This window comes from Trichechus manatus, unplaced genomic scaffold, assembly GCF_000243295.1.
Source record: "Trichechus manatus latirostris isolate Lorelei unplaced genomic scaffold, TriManLat1.0 scaffold00019, whole genome shotgun sequence".
NCBI classification, from domain to species: Eukaryota; Metazoa; Chordata; class Mammalia; order Sirenia; family Trichechidae; genus Trichechus; species Trichechus manatus.
In genome coordinates this window covers 12,170,671-12,194,166 of record NW_004443955.1, presented here as the reverse complement: position 1 = coordinate 12,194,166, position 23,496 = coordinate 12,170,671, and the positions used below count along the sequence as shown (strand labels likewise).

General features: G+C 41.8%; 1 protein-coding gene across 1 annotated transcript in view; it reads left to right on the top strand.

Annotated features, from left to right (window-relative positions):
- The window catches only part of LRRK1 (leucine rich repeat kinase 1), a 183,072-nt gene that overhangs the window by 62,120 nt on the left and 97,456 nt on the right, over positions 1-23,496 (top strand). Inside the window, exons 3-5 of the mRNA XM_004372645.2 lie at positions 9,356-9,527; positions 13,614-13,793; positions 16,363-16,511. Coding sequence (XP_004372702.1) covers positions 9,356-9,527; positions 13,614-13,793; positions 16,363-16,511 — 501 coding nt within the window. The remainder of the gene's footprint in view (positions 1-9,355; positions 9,528-13,613; positions 13,794-16,362; positions 16,512-23,496) is intronic.

The window sequence follows — 23,496 nt, the reverse complement described above, 5'->3', positions numbered from 1 at the left end:
TCATCTCACCCCAACAAGGCTAGCATTAATCCAAAAAACACAAAATAATAAATGCTGGAGAAGTTGTGGAGAGACTGGAACACTTATACACTGTTTGTGGGAATGGAAAATGGTACAACCACTTTGGAAATCGATTTGGCGCTTCCTTAAAAAGCTAGAAATAGAAGTACCATACGGTCCAGCTAGCCCACTCCTTGGAATATATTCTAGAAAAATAAGAACCATCGCACGAATAGATATATGTGCACCCATGTTCATCACAGCACTGTTTACAATAGCAAAAAGATGGAAACAACCTAGGTGCCCATCAACAGACGAATGGATAAACAAATTATGGTATACCCACACAATGGAATACTAGGCAACGATAAAGAACAATGATGAAGCCGTGAAACATCTTATAACTTGGAGGAAGCTGGAGGTCATTATGCTGAGTGAATTTAGTCAGTCACAGAAGGACAGATACTGTATAAGACCACTATTATAAGAACTCAATAAAAGGTTTAAACACAGAAGAAAACATTCTTTGATGGTTACAAGGATGGGGAGAGAGGGTGAGAGTAGATAAAAATTATCTTAAGTGAAGGGAAGGACAGCACACACTACAGGGAAGTCATCACAACTGGACTGAACCAAAGCTAAGAAGTTTCCTGAATACAGTCAAACACTTTGAGGCACAGAGTAGCAGGAGTGGGGGTCTGGGGAACATGCTTTCAGGGGACATCTAGGTCAATTGGCATAACAAAGCTTATTAAGAAAATGTTCTGCATCCTACTTTGGTTGAGTGGCATTTGGGGTCTTAAAGCTTGCAAGCGGCCATCTAAGATGCATCAGTTGGTCCCAACCACCTAGAGTAAAGGAGAATGAAGAACACTAAAGACACAAGGAAAGTATTAGCCCAAGAGACAGAAAGGGCCATGTAAACCAGAGACTGCATCAGCCTGAGACCAGAACAACTAGATGGTACCTGGCTACCACCAATGACTGCCCTGACAGGGAACACAACAGAGAGTCCTGGATGGAGGAGGAGAAGGTGGGGTGCAGAACTCAAATTCTAGTAAGAAGACAGACTTAATGGTCTGACTGAGACTGGATGAACCCCGGAAAGCATGGCCCCTGGATACTCTATCAGTCCAGAACTAAAACAGTTTCGAAGGTCAACTCTTCAGGGATTGGGCAGGACTGTGGGACAGAAAATGATACTTTTGAAGAGTGTGCCTCTTAGCTTAAGTAGATACAAGAGACTAAACAGGCAGCTTCTGTCCGGAGGTGAGATGGGAAGGCACAGAGGGTTAGGAGCTGGTTGAATGGACATGAGGAATCAGGAGTGGAAAGGAGGAGTGTGCTGTCACAGTATGGGGAAAACAGTTAGAGTCACATAACAATGTATGTATAAATTTTTGTACGGGAAACAATAAAAATAAATTCTTTCCCACCTCAAAAAAAAAAAGCCTATAGCCTTGAGTATGGATTATACCTCAACGTAAAGAAAACAAAAATCCTCACAGCTGGACCAACAAACAGCATCATGATAAACAGAGAAAATATTGAAGTTGTAAAGGATTTCCTTTTTCTTGGATCCACAATCAATTCCAATGGAAGCAGCAGTCAAGAAATCAAATGACATTGCATTGGACTAAGGTGTGCTTGACCCAAGCTGTGGTATTTTCAGTCGCCTCATACGCAGGTGAAAGCTGGACAATGAATAAGGAAGATCAGAGAAGAACTGATGTCTTTGAATTGTGGTGTTGCCGAAGAAAGTTGAATATACCATGGACAGCCAGAAGAACAAACAAGTCTGTCTTGGAAGAAGTACAGCCAGAATGCTCCTTAGAAGCAAGGATGATGAGACTTCATTTTAGATACTTTGGACATGTTATCAGGAGGGACCATTTCCTGGAGAAGGACATCATGCTCCTTAAAGTAGACAGTCAGTGAAAAAGAGGAAGACCCTTAACAAAATGGATTGACACAGTGGCTGCAACAATGGGCTCAAGCGTAACAATTGTGAGGGTCGTGCAGGAGCCAGCAGTATTCGGTTCTATTGTATGTATTTTATGAGTCAGAACCGACTTGGTGGCAGCTAACAACAACAACAAGACCAAAAGCGACAAAAAGAAGATAAAAATCACTAATATCAGGGCTGAAATAGGGAATATGGCTACAGATCCTGAAAACATCAAAAGAATAAGGGAATACTATGAACAACTCTACACGTACAAATTTGATCAATTAGATGAAATGGACCAATCCTTGAAAAGTACAAAATACTGCAACTCACCCAATATGAAAAACATAATTTGACTAGCTTTATAACTACTAATTCCTTATTCAATTCATAATTTAAAACCTCCCGAAAAAGAAGTCTCTAGGCCCGAATGGTTTTACTGGAGAATTCTACTAAATGTTTAAAGAAAAATCAATTTGACACAACCTATTCCAACAAATAGAAGAAGGAACATTTTTCAACACTCCTATGAAGACAGTATTACCATGATACAAAAACCAGACAAAAACAGTACTAAAAAATGAACACTGTGATCAATATGTGCATGAACATACATGTAAAAATTCTTAAGAAATTATTAGCAAATAACTCCAACAACATATAAGTAGAATGCTACACCATGGATAAGTTGAGTTTATTCCAAGGGTACAAGGCTTATTCAGTATTAGGTAAAAAATCATTCTAAACCACCATATTAATATGCTAAAAAAAAATCACATAATTATGTCAATTGATACAGAAAAAGCATTTGAAAAAATTCAATACCTATTCATGATAAAAACTCCCAGAAAATTAGGAATAGAGGAGAACTTCCTCAGCTTAATAAGGAACATCTACAAAAAAAAGCTACAACTAGCATTATATTTAATGGTGAAAGACCGCTTTTCCCATAAGATGAGGAACAAGCAAGGATGTCCACTCTAGCACTTCTGTTCAACATAGTACTAGATGTTCTAGCCAGCACAGGAAGGCAAGAAAAAGAACTAAAAGACATAGAGACCTGAAATGTAGCAGTAAATCTGTCCCTATTTGCAGATGACATGATAGTCTACATAGAAAATCCCAAAGAATATTTTTTAAAAAAAACTAGAATAAATGAGTTCAGCAAGGTTGCAGGATACAAGATCAACATATACAAATCAATTGTTTTTCTATATACTAGCAATGAATACATGGTAGCCTAAATAAATAATACTATTTAGTTACTCAAAAAATGAAATATCTTGGTGTAAATTGAACAAAACAGGTACAGGACCTGTATGCTGAAAACTACATAATGCTGATGAAAGAAATCAAAGAATATCTAAATAAATGGAGAGATATTCCATGTTCATGGATTAGAAGATTCAACACAGTAAAGATGCCAATTATCCTCAAATTGATAAGATACTTTTAATGTAATTTCTATGCAAATTCCAACATGATGTTTTGTAGATATAGACAAGATTATTCTAAAATTTACATGGAAAGGCAAAGGAACCAGAATAGTTAAAACAATTTGAAAAAGAATAAAGCAAAAGGAATAATTCTTTAAATAGTCTTACTATTTCAAGACAGTATATATCTATGACCATGAAGACTGTGTGGCATTGGTGGAGGATAAACACGTAGGTGAATGGAACAGAATAATGAACCCAGACACAAATACATCCAACAGATTTTTGACAAAGATGTAAAAGCAATTCAATTAAGGAAGGGGATAGCCTTTTCAACAAATGGTGCTAGACCAATTGGATATCCATAGGCCAGAAAAACAAAAAGAAAAAAAAAGAACCTTGACCTAAATCTTATACCTTATGCAAAAATTAACTCAAAATAGATCATAGATTTACAATGCAAAACTATCAAACTTTTAGGAGGTAACACAGAGAAATCTTCAGGAACTAGGGCTCAGAGTTCTTAGACACGGTACTAAAAGCACTATCCATAAAAAAATTTTTTTGATAAATTGGACCTCATTAAAATTAAAACCTTTTGCTCTGTGAAAGATCCTGTTAAGAAAGTGAAAAGACCAGCTACATACTTGGAGAAAATATTTACAAACCATATATCTGACAAAAGAGTAGTATCTAGAAATATAAAGAATACTCAAAACTCAATGGTAAAAAAGCAAACAATCTAAGTAAAATATGGGCATAAGACATGAAGATACATTTCACTGAAGAAGATACACGGATGGCAGATAGCATATGGAAGATGTTTGACGTCATTAGCCATTAGGGAAATGCAAATTAAGACCATGAGGTGTCACTACATATCTGTTAAACCACTAAAATTAAAATTGTGACAATACCAAATGCTGGCAAAGATGCAGAGATACTGAATCTCTCATACATTGCCAGTGGAGATGTGAAATAGTGTAGCCACTCTGGAAAACAATTTGGAAGGTTCTTTTTAAAATTAAGAATACGCTTACCATATGTTCCAGCAGTTGCACTCCTGGGCATTTATCCCAGATAAATGAAAACTTATATGCATACAAAAACCTGCAAATGATTGTTCATGGCAGGTAATAGCCAAAAACTGGATGCAAACAAAACGTCCCTCAGTAGGTGAATGATCAGACAAACTGTGGTACATCCCTACCGTATAATCCTATTGTTAGTTGCTGTCAAGACGGCTCCGACTCGTGGCCACCGTATGGCTAACAGAACAAAATATTGCTCAGTCCTATGCCATCCTCATGATATTTGGTATGTTGGAGTCCATTGTTGTGGCAGTTGCGTCAATCCATCTCATTGAGGGTTTTCCTGGGTTTTATTGACCCTCTGCTTTACCAACCATCGTGTCCTTTGGTCTTTCCTGATGACATATCCAAACTAAGTGAGCCAAGTCTTGCCATCCTCACTTCTAGGGAGCATTCTGGTTGTATTTCTTCTAAGACTGATTTGTTCGTTCTTCTGGCAGTCCATGATACAGTCAATATTCTTTGCCAAACACACAGTCAGAATGCATCAGTTCTTCTGTCGTCCGTTTTCATTATCCAACTATCACATGCATATGAGGCGATTGAAAAGACCATGACTTGCGTCAGATGTACTTCAGTCATCAAAGTGACATCTTGCTTTTTAAAACTTTAAAGAGGTCTTTTGCACCAGATTTGCTTAGTACAGTATGAATTCTACCTGAACCTGAAGAAAATTAGTCCACAACTGGACTAGTAAACATGATAAATGGAGAAGAAATTGAAGTTGTCAATGATTTCATTCTACTTGTATCAGCAGTGTCCATGAAAGCAGCAATCAAGTAATGGAACACTACTTAGCAATTAAAAGGAATGAACTATTGATATACACAACTCAGATGGATCTCAAGGGCATTGTGCTGAGTAAAAAAGTCAATTTCAGAAGGTCACATTCTATATTATTCCATTTATGTAACATTTCTTGAAATGACAAAGTTGTAGAGATGGAGAACAGACTAGTGGTTGCCAGGGATTAGGGATAGAGGAGGGGAGGTGTGACTGTGAAGGGGCGGCATGAGGAAGGTCTGTGGTGATGGAAGAGTTCTGTGTCTTGGTTGTGCTGGGGGTTACTCAGATCTACAGTGTAACAAAACAACAGAACTTTGCTCACACATTGTACCAATGTTGATTCCCTGGTTTTAATGATTGCATTATCATTATGTAAGCTGTAAGCATTGGGGGAAACTGGGTGAAGGGTACATGGAACCTCTCTGTACTATCTTTGCAACTTCATGTGACTCCATAATTATTTCAAAATAAAAAGTTAAAAAAAATAACAAGTGAAGTATAATTCCTTTTTTAATAAAGTTTAAAAACAGGCAAAAACTGATCTGGGGTTTTGAAGTCGGGGTTACCAGGTTACCCCTGATAGGGTATGACTGGAAAGGGTCATGGTGGGGGGTTTGTGAGCACAGGTCATGTTCTGTGCCTTGGTCTGGGTGCCAGTTAAACAGCTCTGTTTACTATGTGGCAGTTCATCAAACTAACACTTAATAATTTTTGTACTTTTTTGTAGGTATGTTATATGCCAATAAAAATTTATATTAAGTTCAGTGAAAAAAGCGTTTGGTTTAATACGGGATTATCTGTGGATGAATGGGTGGATGGGTGGATGGGTGGAGTCCCTTGGTGGTGGAAATGTTTTATGTCCTTGGCTGCTAACCGAAAGGTAGGAGATTCAAGTGTACCCAGAAGCACCTTCAAAAGAAAGTCCTGGTGATCTACTTCTAAACAGTCAGCCACTGAAAACCCTGTGGAGCACAGCTGTACTCTGTCACACATGGGGGTATCATGAGTCATGGAATCTGTGCAACAGCAACTGATTTTATATGGATAATCATGTTCTGGAAAGCTGTGGGGAGGAGGCTATAAAAAGTGGTTTCCTTTGCAGAGGGGGGGATTAGGAGGTGGTGGCCTAGAAGGAGCCCTATTTTTCATTTTATGCTTTTCTAGACTGTTTGAGTTAAATTAACTACATACTTTAGAGCCTGTGGTCTGTCTCGAAGCAGGGAGCCAGCTCTGGCCCTTCTCACCCCTCTGCTTCCCCTTGGCCTGGGCTTGGCTCTGGTGACATCACTTACCACCTTGTGAGGATGGGACTTCTAAGCCTCTAACCGGCTGGAGTCTAGACAGCTGTTAGTTGTAAGTGGTAAATCGTTTAATCAATTGCTGCTAGGCATTTCCCCATAAGGCAAGTGCTTTCCTGGAATGGCAGGGCTCCTGGGCCCCACCCATCGCCGAATGGTGGGCAAGTGGGTGTTTCTTTTCTGGTCACGTTGAATATGTGACTCTCTTCTGTTCCACAGATAACTCCCAGTCCCTTAGCTCATGCCTCACCTTACCTGGCAGACCTGCCCATCACCCGCCCACTCAGTATCTCTGCATTGCAGCCCCCCAGCCTCCCTCCAGACCCACACTTTCCAAGACATCTCAGGGATAATGAAGAGAATGTAGGCTTTGGAGCTCAGCAGACTCCAGTTCAAATCCTGGATAGTTTTGCTGACTATAACCTCCCTTACCGTGGGCAAGCCTTCATTTCCTCATAGATAAGATGGAGATACAGACACGTTACTCAAGGGACTGTTATGGGATTCCGTGTGACAGTGTAAAAAAATACCCAGCGCAGCACCTGGCACATGGTAGGAGCTTGACAAATACTGATTCCCTTCCCTGTCCCGTCCCACCCTAAAGTGAACTCCAAAGACTCTCGTTTTCGATACTATCAGCACTTAATGTATGCTCACTTGTGTCTGTTTTATGCATGTTCTGTACTCAAACTAAGTGGTAAATTCCCGAGGCCCTCACTGGCCCCTGGCACCTAACTGACAAGTTAGATGAAATGGACCAGCCCAACTTGGGTTCTGCGTCTGCTCCCTGGAGAAATGTTGATGTCCAGGCCCATGGGAAGCAGCTACATTCCAGGAGGATTACAGTTTCAGTAATGCAGTCAGACACTTCATATGCCAACCCAGCGTCCGCATGAGCACCATTTTTGCAGACCCTGGGAACTCGTTAAAAGTCAGGGCCGTTTTTACAGTCTGTCTGTGAGAGCCACTTACTAGCTATACAATCTTGGGCAAGTTATTAAACCTCTCTGAACCTCCATTTCCTCATCTATACAATGTATTAGTACAGTGCCAGCCTCCTGGAGTTGGTATAAGGCTCAGATGAGCTTGTACATGTTGGGATGGCTAGGACACAGTAGGAACTCAAGCTCAGGTCCTGTCTCCACCTCACCCTTTTCTTCCTGTGGCCCTAAGTCAAGAAGCCCGTTGCATATAGCTGGAGGATCTTTGTCCCTGGATTCAATGTGTGGAGTCCCCTCATCTGTCACATTCCATTTATGAATAACGTGCAGGAGGGTCCTTCAGAGAGCCTGGCTCTTCTTGAAGCCCACTCAGCATTTATTAGCTGTTTATTGAGCTTACATAGTCCCTGTCCTCGTGAAGCATATGGTGGAGAGAAGCACTGTCCAGTAGAGATATAATGTGAGCCACGTACGTAATTTTAAATTTTCCAGTACCAGTACCAGTTTCATCAAGTCACCTCTGACTCATGGCGACCCCATGTGCGTCAGAGTAGAACTGTGGGTTTTCAGTGGCTGGCTTTTCAGAAGTAGATCACCGGTTCGTTCTTCCGAGGTGCCTCTGGATGAACTCAAACATCCAACCTTTCAGTTAGAGCATATTAACGGTTTGTACCACCCAGGAACTCCAAAGTTTCCAGCAGCTACATTTAAAACGGTAATTAAAAAAAAAAAATGAAATAAATTTTAATAATATATTTTATTTAGCCTGAATATATTTAAAATCATCCTTTTAATGCGTAATAAATATAAAAGTGATTAAGGAGATATTTTGCTTCTATTTTGAACAAAGTTTTTGAAACCACATGTGCACTTCACACTTCAGCACATTTCACTTGGTCCTGGCCACATCGCAGGCGCTCAGCAGCCCCACGCGGTATATGGCTCCCATACCCCACAGCTCACCTCTGGTGTTGTCCGTTGACTTGGCAATGCATTTCTAACCTTCTCGTTACTACATTTTTTTCTCCTTAGGTGTTTTTTTTTTTTTTTTTTTTTGATGCCATGTGTTTTCAGTATTGGAATGCATGCTTACCAATTGAGTGTGTTTAAATTTTTGGTTGGTAATATGGATTTTGAGAAATATGTTCTAGTAATACAAACCACCAATGAGGTGAGGGGTACTGTGGCACCACCGATCTGTGGAATGACGATATACCAGTGAGAGCTAGATGAATAATTTACTGTGGGCGCTTTCCATTAGGTTACACGGGGGAACCTCTGGTTTTCCAAATATGACGCAGAAAAACCGAAACAAACTCACCAGGGCTCCCTAACTATCACACAGGAGAACCATAATTATGCTTGCAAGCCTTATCTCACAGAAATAAAGGGAAAAAAAGGCAAAAGTTTACAAAACTAACACATCCAGGAAGCAGCACCTAATAGAATGCTCAGCCTACACAACAGTGAGGCTCTGTCTCCAGTCTGCTGAGCTTCATGCATTTCAAAAGGGATGCACCTTGATGATAAGTGCATTAGAACTGGAATAATGCCTCATAAGTGTTTGGCTGCTAACCAAAAGGTCAGCAGTTTGAATCCACCAACCGCACCTTGGAAACCCTATGGGGCAGTTCTGCTCTGTCGTGTAGGGTCGCTATGAGTCGGAACCGACTCGACCGTAATGGGTTTGGGTTTTTTGTTTGTTTGTTTGTTTGTTTTTGGTTCTGAGGTCCAGAGGCATAAAAAGTGGCTAGTATACCATTAACCCAATGGTAACAAAAAGATTTTAAAGTCCATTCTCTTGGCAGTTCCAAACAGAAGTTGTCTAATCCAAGCCCTGCTCTGTTTTGACCAGGGCCAGCTTCTGAGCATCTCCGCGGCGTATGGGGATCTGGAGACAGTGCGGTATCTGCTCACCGAGAGGCGGGTGGAGCTGCTTACAGAGCCCACCGATGACAACCCCGCTGTGGTGGCCGCACGCTTTGGGCACACCGCAGTCGTGCAGGAGCTGCTCGAGTCCCTACCACGTGAGTCACAAGCGTGAGCACCTTACCAACTCTCATGGGACTCTCTTCTTAGGTTCAGGCAGGATTTGGGGAACTTACCCCCAAAATGCTTGTTTCTTTAAGCTTTTCAGTCACAGATCAAGAGATTTGGGGCATCTAGTTTGTACTCTAAACAAATTAAGCTGCTGGCCGCATCCCACCTCTCATTCCCATGAGCTCACAAGATCAACCCTCTCATACCACATTTGATGGATCTGTGCTGCTTTTTAAAATAATACAATAAGATTTACTTCTTGCTCACATGTCAGTCCCATGTAGGTCATCAGCTGCCCTGGGTATCCTTCCTCCAAGTGTGACTCAGGGACACAGTTTCTTCTCATCAGGTGATTCTGCTCTCTTGACCCTTCACTTGCAGACACACACACAGAAAGCAATATGCTGCTTTTTTAGAACAAGTAATTTTTTATCTGCTTTATTTTTTTTTTAATTTTTTAGTTTTTAAAATTTAATTTTTACTTAAAAATTTAAAAAATAATTTTTTTTTCTCTCCTTTAATTTCCTGTGGTGGCCTAGGTCAGTGATGCTGTGCAAGTTCAGCAGGCATCGCTACAGCTAGAGGTTGAGGCATTGCCCTAGCCGTCGTCTCTGCGAATTGGGATTTTGCTTGAGGGCAGGGCCAGCTTCATGAATGTGCAACCCGTGCAGTCACATGGGGTGCTGCATTTAGAAGGGCCCCACAACTGGTTTAATGCTCTGCAGTCACCATCTTGAAATTTTTAATAATGTTTTAACAAGGGGTCCCATGTTTTCATTTTGCATCGGCCCCCACAAATTATGCAGCAGTCCTGTTTCGGACCTCCAGCTGTATGCTTTGAGATAGATCTGGTCTCAGACTTTGTTCCATTTGAGTTCCCTCCTCCTGGAGGGAGAAAGAGGTCATGGACAGAAACCAGGGCGGTTCAAAGGCCCTATAAGATGCAGTTTGGGTCAGGCAAGATGTGGGAGGGCAGGCAGGAGTCTGGAAACCATTGTGGCACCAAAAACTGAGTCCCTCTTTTCTTGGATCCCCAAGAGTAGCATCTCTTCTAGCCTCAAAGAATCTACTCCAGCTGACTCACCTAATTGTGCAGCTAACGTTTATTGAGCTTTTTCCAAGTACTGGGCACACTGAAGAACTTGAGAGACAGAGAGACATTTTAAAAGGTAACCCAGCCCTTTGGTAGTTCATGGTCAAACGGGAAATCGAGGTAGAAACGAGTAACTCTGTGTAAGGTAATCATACTAAGGCTAACACATTTACACAGTGCTCTGGAAGCAAACATCAGGGAGTGGACTTGTCTGGGTGCAAGAAGACAAGATCTTCAGAGGGAGGTGACCTGAGCTGGGCTGTGCAGAGTGAGTAGGAGTTTATCAGCAGACAAGCAAGGGAAGGGCTTGGGTTGCCTGTTTTTGCAGAGCAAGGAGCTTGGCTGACCCCAGCATGGTTTTCAGCTGCTCCCAGTGGGATCCTATCTTCAGCACAATTCCGGGCAGAGTTGCTAAGGATTTGAGGAGTCCAGAACATTGTGCTATGCCCTGCCCTTCAGGAGATGCAAAGATGGACAAGCATTGTTGCCTTCTAGGAATTTCCAAGCTGGAGGGGAAGGCAGCCACTGTCAGAAGTAAGGTAAGATAAGACTAGAGGACCAATGAGAGGCAACTAGAGAATTAGGGAGGGTTCTGAGAAGAGGAAGGATGAGAGGTGGGCTTTGAAGGAAGGGGCCTATCTAGTGATGTAACTTGGAAGTACATCACTGTGTAATTCCTAGTCTCTGTAGCTAAGCAGGAGTCCCTGGGTGGCTTGAATGGGTGAGAGCTCAGCAGCTAACCACATCGTTGGTGGTTTGAATCCACACCAAGGCACCTTGGAAGAAAGGCCTGGCGATCTACTTGCAAAAAATCAGCCACTGAAAACCCTGTGGGATCCCAGGAGTCACAATCAATTCCATGGCAGCTGGTTAGGTTTTGTTTTGTTTTGTTTTTCGGTAACTAAACAGGAATGGAGAGGATGGAGATGAGGAGAAAAAGGAGGATAAAGAGGAAGATGAGAAGGATGAGGAGTGAGTCCTAAATGGGGCTCTTTCTGAGTGGCATTGGGTTCAGGCTTCATAAGGCACATGTAGGGGTATGGTATGGGTCAGAGAGCCCAGTTTGGTTTCAGACACAGCAGAGTGTAAGTCTTGACTTTTCCACTTACCAATTGTGGGATCTTCGGAAAGTTTCCAAACCTCTTTGAGGTTTGTTTCATCATTGTAGATGTCCGCTCCATGATTGCTATATTTCTCTTACCTACATGTCCTTGAAGTACATGAATTATGGACCACTTAGTTTCTGTTAGGTCCTTGGGTGGTGCATAGTTTGCACTCAACTACTAACCTAAAGGTTGGCAAAAAAAACCCAAACCAGTCGCCACGGAGTTGATTCTGACTCATAGTGAGCCTGTAGGACAGAGTAGAACTGCCCCATAGGGTTTCCAAGGAGTGGCTGCTTGATTTACACTGCTGACCTTTTGGTTGGCATCAGAACGCTTAATCACTGCACCACCAGAGGTTGGCACTGCAGAAGAAAGGCCTGGTGATCTGCTTCTATAAAAGATTACAACAAAGAAATCCCAATGTGCGGTTCTATTCTGTAACACATGGGGTCGCCATGAGTCGGAATGGACACAAGGGCAACAAGTCTGGTTTGGGTTTTTAATTTCTGTTAATTTACCACTTCCTCTGAATCATTAATTCTGGTTAACAGTTGAGGGAGAAGCAGCGACATCACTTAGCACTGGCTCTGGCCCAGGCACGATGCCACGTGCATCGGATGGTGGGTGGTAATCCCTGGCGTCCCTGATCTCACCCCACTTCTGGGTCAATTTCCTGTCATGGAAGAGAGGATGCCTCTGGCCCCACTTGGAAACAGTTTGGTTCCCAAGGATGGTCCACCCTTGGAAATGAGGTAGCGTTATGATGCAGTTGTGAAATGTCAGTGCGGAGGATGAGGTCATTTTACCCTGGCAACTATTGCACAATTTTGAACTTGAACATACTGTAACACTCAGCGCATGCTGCCCTGTTCACGCGGTGTGCTAATTGTTGGTTTGTCCTGGAATGAAGCAGGCAGCAACTCCAGGGAGTCATTCTTAGGGTTTTAGGCAGGAGAGTTTAGATCTATTTCTTTCATTAAAGCTTTTTTTTTGCTAATAATGAGAGTAATACATGTATTTTACAGATAATTTGGAAATGCACCAAAGTGTCAGTACTCCAATAACGTAATCAGTTATCACTTATTGAGCCAGGTGCTTGATATATATTATGTCATGTAATCCTCACGCTGAACTTAAGAGGATGGGTGCTCTGGGTCCCATTTTACCAGTGATGAACTGAGGTATAGAGAGGTTAAGAAATTTGTGCAAAATTACACAGCTAAGATATTTTAACCCTAAGCTGTCTGTCCCCAAAGCCCTGTATGTAATGCCATTTTAAAGGTGGGGTCAGGGCTGGGGGTGGGGCAGGGGGAATGTTCGAAATCCCGCTATCCAAAGATAACGCTACAACACTGAGGTACTTCTGTCTAGTCATAGTTCCACATACATTTTTTATACAGGTGAGATCACACTGTATATGTTGTTTTAAATCTTGCCTTTCTTCACATGACATTATTTCACAAGCAGGTGGATTTATACAATGTTGGAAAATGCTACATACAGTTCATAGGGTATTCCAGAAAATGGAGTCCCTGGGTGGTGCAAACAGTTAAAGTGCTCGACTGCTAACTGGAAAGCTGGAGGTTGGAGTCCACACAGAGGCATCTCGGAAGAAATGCCTGGTGATCTACTTTTGAAAAAATCATCCAGGAAAGCCCTATGGAGCACAGTTCTGTTCTGACACACATGGGGGCACCATGAGTCAGAATCGACTCAATGGCAACTGGCTTACTGGGTGTTCCAGAAAGCACTAATAACTCAACAGAGGCGATTTTCACTGGAAACAGGACGGCCTGATTTTATTAATGGGCAGAGGAAAGGTCAGAGTGTAACTAACCAGTACCCTTTCCCTTTGTCCTGTCATCCCCCACCAGGTCACTGCAGCCCCCAGCGGCTGCTGAACTGGATGCTGGCCTTGGCTTGCCAGCAGGGCCACCTGGGAGTCGTCAAGCTCCTCGTCCTTACGCACGGGGCCGACCCAGAGAGCTACGCAGTCAGGAAGAACGAGTTCCCTGTCATTGTGCGCCTGCCCCTCTACGCAGCCATCAAGTCAGGTGGGTCCCACCTGAGACAGTCTGACCTAGGTGTTCGTGTGTTCGTGTTATCTTTCCAGAGCTAACGTTGAAACCCGTCACAGGTTAGCAACGTGGAACTGGGTCTTCACAGCCCTTCCCAGCTCTGAAACTGTCTCTGTGTGGAGACTTTTGCAACGTCTACTCTTGATTTCCTTTCCTCCCCACCCACTCGCTCCTGAAAGAGGCTTTCAGTGACAGGGACCAACTGTGGCAAATGAAACCATTTTATAAGGCTTCTGTATCAGCCAGCCTTCCTGGGTGGTGCCAACGGTTTGCACTCAACTACTAACCTGAAAGGTTGGTGGTTCGAACCTGCCTAGCAGTGCTACAGAAGAAAGGCCTGGCTGTCTGCTTCCATAAAAATTACCGCCAAGAAAACTCTACGGAGCAGTTCTACTCCGTAACACATGGGGTCTCCATGAGTCAGAATTGACTCAACAGCATTGAGTTTATTTATTTGTTTTTTCTGTCTGTATCAGCCAGGGTTCTCCAGAGAAATAGATAAATGGAACCAATATGCAAATAGGCTCTTTGTATATTAGGGATATTAGGCCTTGGTTTTTCACACATGCTGCCAGTATTTTTCCCAATCCATTATTTTTCTTTTGCCTATTATTTCTTGTGATGACAAAGATGTAAGAATACATAGTTATATGTGTGTGTATGTATGTATATGTGTGTGTGTATATAGAAAGATTGTCCTGTGTGGCACAAATGGTTAATGCACTCAGCTGCTAACCAAAAGGTTGGAGGTTTGAGTCCACCCAGAAGTGCCTCAGAAGAAAGGCCTGACAATCTACTTCCCAAAGAAAAATCAGCCATTGAAAACCTATAGAGCACAGTTCTACTCTGACACTCGTGGGGTCTCCATGAGTCAGAGTTGGCTCGACCGCAGCTGATACATATAAAGAGAGAGAAAAGGAGAGAGGGAGGGAGAGATTGATTTATTTTAAGAAATTGGCTGGTACAGTTGTGGGGGCTGGAGGGTTTGAAATCCGTAAAACGGGCAAGCTGGGAACTCAGGAGAGAGTTGATGTTGTAATCTTGAGTCTGAATTCTGTAGAGCAGGTAGCAGGCTGGAAACTTCGGCAGGGTTTCTATGCCACTGTCTTTTTATTTTTATTGTTGTGTTTTAAGTGAAAGTTTACAATTCAATTTAGTCTTTCATACAAAAATTTATACATACATTGTTTTGTGACCCTAGTTGCTCTCCCTATACTGTGACAGCACACTCTTCCTTTCCACCCCTGATTTCCCATGTCCATTCAACCAGCCCCTGACTCTCTCTGCCTTCTCATCTCACCTCTGGACAGGAGCTGCCCATTTAGTCTCATGTATCTACTTGAGCCAAGGTGCACACTCTTCACAAGTATCATTTTATGTCCCATAGTCCAGTCTAATCTTTGACTGGAGAGTTGACCTCGGGAATGGTTTTAGTTCTGGGTTGACAGACAGTCTGGGGGCCATGCTTTCTTGGCTTCCTCCAGTCTCGGTCAGACCATTAAGTCTGGTATTTTTACTAGAATTTGAGCTCTGCACCCAGCTCGTCTCCTGCTCCATCAGGGACTCTCTGTTGTGTTGCCTGTCAAGGCGGTCATTGGTGGTAGCCAGGCACCGTCTAGTTCTTCTGGTGTCAGGCTGATGAAGTGGCCCTTTCTATCTCTTGAGCTAATACTTTCCTTGTGTCTATGGTGTTCTTCACTCTCCTTTACTCTAGGTGGGTTGGGACCAATTGATGCATCTTGGATGGCTGCTCACTAGCTTTTAAGACCCCAGATGCCACTCACCAAAGTGCAATGCAGAACATTTTCTTAAAAAACTTTGTTATGCCAGTTAACCTAGATGTCCCCTGAAACCATGGTCCCCAGACCCCCACCCCTGCTACTCTGTCCCTTGAAGTGTTTGGTTGTATTCAGGTAACTTCGTAGCTTTGATTTAGTCCAGTTGTTATGCTATTATGCTACAGTCTTGAGGTAGAATTCCTTCTTCCAGAAACCTCAGTTTTACTCTTAAGGCCTTCAGCTGCTTAGATGATGCCCACCTGCATTATCAAGGATAATCTCCTTTACTTACAGTTGCTGATTTTAAATATTATTCACATTTATAAAATATACCTTCATTGCAACATTGAGACTAGTATCTGATTAAATAACTGGGTACTGTCGCCCTGGTGGTATAGTCGTTAAGAGCTCAGCTGCCAACCAGAGGGTCAGCAATTTGAATCCACCAGCCACTCCTTGGAAACCCTATGGAGCAGTCTTACTCTGTCCTATAGGGTCGTTATGAGTCGAAATGGACTCACTGGCAATGGGTTTGGTTTTTTTTTTTAGCCAGGTGGACACATAAAATTAACCATCACACATCCCAAAGGGCAAAGTCCCACAAAATTATCTCACTAACAGGAACTTGACGTCTCAAGGGAAGTAATAGAGACATTTAACAAGAGTGTTTTTAGTTTCTATTTCAGATATTAGAGTCTGCATCTTGGAGAACTTGTGACATGCTCTACGCCTGAATGCCCTAACCTTTCCGTTTTTTGTTCCTTTAGGGAATGAAGACATTGCCATATTCCTGCTTCGTCATGGGGCTTTTTTCTGCTCTTACATCCTACTGGACAGTCCTGACCCCAGCAAACATCTCCTCAGGAAGTATTTCATGGAAGCCAGTGCCTTGCCCAGCGGTTGTCCAGGAAAAGCAGTAAGTAGTTCCTGCCTCTGGACTGAGGATCTGAAATCTGAGCTTCATATACTTTATCAAAGTTTGTTGTTATTATTGTTGTTTTTCTCAAAATTGGTAATATATGTTGTCATTGTTAACAATCTCTCCAAATTTTTTAAATTTTCTTTATTACGTTTTAAAATTACGGAAGTCGTATGTGCCTGTTATAACAAGTGAAACAAGAGATCAAATAAAAATTACTGATCTACCCATCTTGAAGTAAATAATTTAACAACCCAGTAAGGGTCTGTCTACACCTTTCCCCATGCAAAGCTATAAAAACATTTTAAGCATATACAGGGTTTAGTTTTAGTTTTTCACTATAATAACAAAAATAGTGTTCATTATATACATTTAGGTTTCATAATGTCTTAGTTGTCTGGTGCTGCTATAACAGAAATACCACATGTGGATGGCTTTAACAAACAGAAGTTTGTTCTCAGTCTAGTAGGCTAGAAGTCTGAATTCAGAGCACCAGCTCTAGAGGAAGGCTTTCTCTCTCTGTCGGTTCTGGGGAAGGTCCTTGTCATCACTCTTCCACTGGTCTAGGAGCTTCTCAGCACAGGGACGCAGTTCCAAAGGATGCACTCCCCTCCTGGTTCTTCAATAGTGGTGGCATGAGGTCCCCCACCTTTCGGCTGTATTCTCTCTTTTATATCTCAAGATACAACCTAATCCTGTAGATTGAGTCCCGCCTCATTAACATAACTCCCTCTAATCCTGCCTCATTAACATCATCAAACCTGTTGCTGTCGAGTCGATTCTGAACACCACAGAAGTTAGGATTTACAGCACGTAGGATAATCACATCAGATGACAAAATGGTGGAGAACCACACAATACTGGAATCATGGCCTAGCCAAGTTGACACGTTTCGCAGGGGGACACAATTCAGTCTATAACACATAAAGTAATTTCCACCCTCAGTTTTATATAACTTTTCTCCTAGAGTTTATTGTAATATTTTTATCTTCTTATTTCTTGTATTTTAAGCTTAATTTTTTTGGAATGTATTTTTGTATGTCTGTGGTGGGATAGATTGCTTTTGTGTGCCTTTCTCACCATGGTCTTGTAATTCCCACCCAAGTGGTTGGGTGGGACTGTGCAAATAAGGTAATTGTGGCCCACCAAGGAGATTGGTCAGTTTTGCCATCCCGCTAGGCTTAAAAGAGAGCCAATTCCAGAGCAGAAAGAGGATCTCACCATCACCAAGGAAGAAAGGCCAAGAGCGGTGCATGTCTTTTGGACTTGGAATCCCTGTGCTGAGAAGCTCCTGGAACCAGGAGACCGAGAGAGAGAGAGAAGGTATAACACTAAAGACAGCAAGAAGCAGCAGCAGGAGAGACTGGCAGGAGATGGTGCAATGGGCTTCACAGCCTACAAAGCAAGACAGCTGAGTGTCTTCAGGCAGGAGCCTTGCTGGTGGAATAGGGTGTTTCTAGGCACTTGGCAGAGCTAGCTTTGTGCACTCATGGAGCTAGAGCTGAGCGCCTTTGGGCTGAAGCCTACTGGCAGAATGGGGTACCTCTGGGCACTCATTGGAAGAGCTAAAAGAGTTTTGTAACACTTGCCCGAGCAAGGCAAAGGCCAAGGAGCCAGAGAGAGGCATGTCTGCCAAAGAGAGGAGTGCCTGTGGGCACAGCTGAAAAGAGGCTGTCCTGATGGAAGAACTATATCCTGAGCATTCCTGAACCTGAACTGTAACCAGTTTCTTCCCTAATAAACCCCATAATCATGGGTATTGTCTGTAAGTTCTGTATGTCCATTGCAGTGAATTATCGAACCCAGCAGAGAAGTAGAGAGTGTCGTGGTGTCAGAATTGGTAAAGATGGTGGAGAGAGGAGGCATGTCTGACCTCCACCTCATAGAAATCAGCCTTGGGCTGTTAATCTTGGTCCTCCTTCCCCCTTGTGAAGTTAGAGGAGGTTATGTGCTGCCCCCACACCATTCTTAGACAATGTGGTATGAGAGAGGGGGTCTAGCTTTTATCTCTTATAGATGGACAGCCAGTTGTTCCAGCACAGTTTTTAAAATAAAGCTTCCTTTTCTTCTAAATTGAAATACGCCCTTGTCATTTTTCCCACTATATTCCAATATAATTTTTGGATTCTCTATACTGGTTCACTGACCTATTGGTCTGTTTCTGGGCACATGACATACTATTTTGATTACAGGCATTTTATTTAAGTCTTAGAATCTGTTAACGTAAGTTTTCTACTCATTATTTTTCTTTTTCAAAGATGTCTTGACTGTTATTAGACATTTATTCTTCTATTTTCTCCATTTCCCACAGTGATTCTATTTGTGTAGCTTTTTTTTTATGTTCTTTAATGAGATTTTATAGTTTTCTTCATTAAAGTCCTGGACCTATCTTCTTTATTTGTGGGTTTTTTATTGTTTTTGCAACTATTTGAATATGTATAATTTTTTTTTCCCATTTCCATTTTCAACTTGATGTTACTGGTATGGAGAAAAGCTCTTTTGTTTGTTTATGCTTTATCCAGTCCCTTTACCAGCTTTTCTTATTAATTCTAATAGTTTTTTTGTAACATTCCTTGGGACTTTTAGGTATATGATCAAATCATCTGCAAATTCAGAACAGGTTTATTCCTTCTTTTCCAGTCTTTATATAACTTGTTTCATATCTATTTTATTGTGTATCTCTAGACATTTCAAAAGTGGAGTCATTGTGATGATAGTAGGTGTATCTCTTGTTCCTGATTTTAAAGGTCTTGTTATCGGCAGTTTATGGGGCATGTGCTGTAGGTTTTTGATATAACTAGACTATTGCATATTTAGGTAGTTTCCATGTATTCCTTTTTGCTCAGAGTTTTATTTTTGTTAAATACCTTTTTTGGCAGCTATTAATATAATCATATAGTGTTTCTACTTTAACTTGTTGATGTAATGAATGATGATGATAGATGTTGGCCCAACCTTGAATTTCTGGAATAAACACTAATTGACTTTTTCACTGCTGATATTTTATTTATAATTTTTACATCTATACGTGTAGGTGAATTGTTCTATAATATTCTGTTTTTATGAGGTTTTGAAATAAGACTATGCTAGCTTTACAGAATAACTTGGGGAACTTTCCATATGATTATGGTCTAGAGAAGTTTCATAGGAATTGTTTATACTTAAAGGTTAATTAGATAAAGCTGTCTGAAGTGGTTCTTCTTTTAACAGTGTTTATTTTCTGACTTCTTTTGAAGTCATTGGTCACTTCAGTTTGTCTGCTTTCCCTTTTGTGAAATTCTTTGATTATATTTTGGTAGGAAGTAGATTTTTGAATTTGCTGTCGTGGTGTTACATTTATATTTTTCTTGTAATTCTTTTATACTCTTCTGTATCTGTAGTTATATTTCCCTTTTCATTTATGATATTGAATAGTTCGACTTTTTATCTTTTGAACGTGATTGGCCCAGCTATAGATTTATATATTTTTGTGGTCTTTCTAAGGAACTTGCTATATTTTATTTATTTTTTCTATGATTTGTTTTGTTTGTTGTTTCATTCACTTTAGCTTTTACCTTTATTAAACCTCTCTTTGTATTTTCTTTTTTTTGAATATTTAGTTTGTTATGTCATGATTAAAGCAAGGCTCTGGCATAAGACTTCCTTGGTCTGATCTGGGCTTCAGATTTCATGGCTCTAGGACCTTCATCTGGTTACTGCACTTCTCTGTGTTGGGGTTTCCTCATCTGTAAAATAGAAAGGGCGATAGAGCGCCTGTCTGTAGTGTGCTAGTAGCAATGCTGGGCACATGGTACCTGCCTAATATCATTGTTGTAGTTCTTTATCCGATTTCTTGAGTTGAATATTTGTTTATTTTCAGTCTTGTTTCTAATTTTAGTTTGTTGATTGCATTATTCAAGTCGTCTATGTGCTGCCTATTTGTTCTGGCTTTATCAAAATCTGATACTATATGTATATATATACACACATGCATGAATGTGTATATATGTGTATGTATGTATATATAAACGTGTTTGCATTGAGTCGATTCTGACTCATAGAGACCCTATAGGACAGAGTAGAACTGCCCCCATTGGGTTTCCAAGGAGCAGCTGGTGGATTTGAACTGCCGACCTTTTAGTTAGCGGCCGAGCTCTTAACCACTATGCCACCAGGGCCCCATATGTGTGTGTGTGTGTGTGTGTGTGTATACACATATATGTGTATATATATATACACACACACATATATATATATAGTTTTGTTGTGTGTATATTTATCCTTTTATTGATTTTTATCTAGTTCTCCTTATATTTCTACAAATTTTTGTTTCATATATCTGCTTTATGGTTTTTATAACCCATGAATGCCTATTTTCATTGTATAAAATAGCCACTTTAATCTCTTGATGCTTCTGTCCTGGAACCTGGGTCTGTCTGCTCTTCCCATTGCCACACTGCCTTCTTGTTCTTTGTGTCAGTCTTGTATAGGTTTACCCAGCCTTCTATTTTCTGTTTTTTCTTGGTGTCTTTGTCTTAGGTGTCTTTCTTGTGAACGGCATACCACTAGATTCCAGGTTTAATCCACCTGAGAACGTGTCTTTTGAAAGAATTCACCCAATTCTCATTTGTGGGGTACCTGTCATAGTAGTTTATTATTTCCATCTTATTCCATTCTATTTATTGCTATTTTCTTTCTACCCTTTCCTTATATTTTCTGCTTTCCTAGTTTCTAAAGAATATAGATATTCTATTTTCTGTACCTCATTACCTCTCTGTGCCTTGGTTGGTTTTCTCAGTCGTACAACAGGGATAATTATACAATCTACCACGAAGGGCGGCTTCAGACTTAGCCCAGGGCCTGGCACGTGGTGAGTACTCAATAAACAGTAGTTAATATTGGTGTTAGCTAATATATTGTTATTCCTATTATTGCGAAGGAGCCCTGGTGGCACAGTGGTTAAGAGCTCAGCTGCTAAACAAAAGGTCAGCAGTTTGAAGCCACCAGACACTCCTCGGAAACCCTGTGGGGCAGTTCTGCTCTATCCTATAGGGTCAGTATGAGTTGGAATCAACTTGACGGCAACAGGGTTATTGCAAAAGGAAATAGTGGTCATCTGTCTATCATTTGTATAGTGCTTGGTGTTTTACCCAGCATTTTCTTACTATGTTTAATCCTCATAATACCTCAGTGAGAACTGCAAGGGTTATAATCTGCTTTACAGGTAGAAATATTGCAGCTTAGAGACATTCTGCTACTTGTCCAAGAATGGCAGATACTAAACAGTGAGGCTGAGACCTGCCCCCGAGCCCCTTGACTGCGGGCTTTTCCCATGTCTTCCTTCGTGGACTGCTCTCACACTTTGCTGCGCGTTAGACTCCCCTGGGAACTTTTAAAACGCCCCCATCCTTAGGTCACACCCCACACCAATTAAATCTGAATCCATGTGGGTGGGACCCAGGCGTCAGTGGTGGTTAATATTCCCTAGGTGATTCCAGTGTGCACCCAACGTTGAGAACCATTGACTCAGATTTTCTCAGCTTAAAGTGAAAGCTTTAAACCAGAAATGGTTGGCATCCATGTCTGTGACCTTTTCTGTGTGCTAGCTCCTGCGATGCTTGTCGAGATAGGCATAGAGCATGGAAGCGGTTATTGTGTTTGCAAGTGAGAAGACAAAGAAAAGACGATAATGCTTTCTTCTCCATGGCTCTTCCTGGCAGAATCAGAAGAGAAAGTGAAATCACAGCATAGCCTGAGTCATAAGGACCCTTGGGCCTCCCCAGAGCCGCTGGTATTTTACTATTCAAGTGAATTCCAAGGGCAAGCACCTTGGAGTGGGTGGGTCTGGCCTCCCTGTGATCTCAAATCTCAAAGCACTAGGGATTCCTTCTGTGCTGCCTGCAGGAGAGCGGGATCCCTTAGCCAAGAAGGATGACTGAGGAACCAGAGGTGAGCGCTCCTACCTTTCCAGGAGTCCAGTGGGATCAGGCTGACATTTTTGGCCTAGAATATTAGACATCAGTAGGGATGTAAAAGGTCTTTGCTGACATATGTTTACAGTCTGAAAACTCCTCTGACTTTGATGCTCGGCAGTGACCTTGCTGAATTTGTACTCCCACTACGACAAGTGTGGCGTGGGTAGCTTCTCCTGCTGGTTCAGCACTTAGTCACGGCCGCATAGTGACATTTTAGGGCAATTATCACGTGGTGCCATCTAGTTTTTCACGTGTTTGTGCCCTCCTGCCCTGTTAGCTCTGTGTCCATGGCTTATGGGTTGTCCAGAGGCTTAGTCTGTGTTTTTTAAATGCAGTTGCTACCTTCCTGGAAGTCACAGCTGGTCCAGATACAGCAGCCCTCCTGCCGTCTATGTGTCTAAGGATCCACCCAATTCCTCAGGCTGCCAGAATCTCTATGCTGGCAAACGGGGTGCTGCCGAGAAGCCCACGTTTCTATTCCAGGGTTCTTTGTCAGGGCTGACTCCTTAGGTTTTGTTGGTGTTTGGATAAGGAGAGTTCATGAGGCACTGCATGGCCCAAAAAAAAAAGTGAAACAAAGTAAGACCTGGCTAGAGATGTTTTCCTGACCAGCCTGTGTTCCTCCCACATCTTGGAAACTGCGCAACTTTGCCTTAACATTTAATGAGATGACTTGAGTTCATGGTGAATGTCCTGTCAATGTTTAACTTTGTTGCCATGAGAAATAACGCTATGATGCCGTCACACTAGAAAGGAGCAGGAGACCTTAGAAATGCCAGGAAAGAAACGCCAAGTCAGGTCCAGGGAGCACTACACTGTTGCCCCCGCTCTGCAGTTAGGGGCCAGGCCTAGGGGATCACTGGGGCTGTTTGCAATGTTGAAAGTAGACCATAGCTTCAGTTACTTTTGAAACGACCCAATGGGGAAATTACTAATTTCCTTTTTTTTATATATATATATTTTATTGTACTTCAGGTGAAGGCTTACAGAACAAATAGTTTCTCATGAAACAGTAGTACACATGTTGT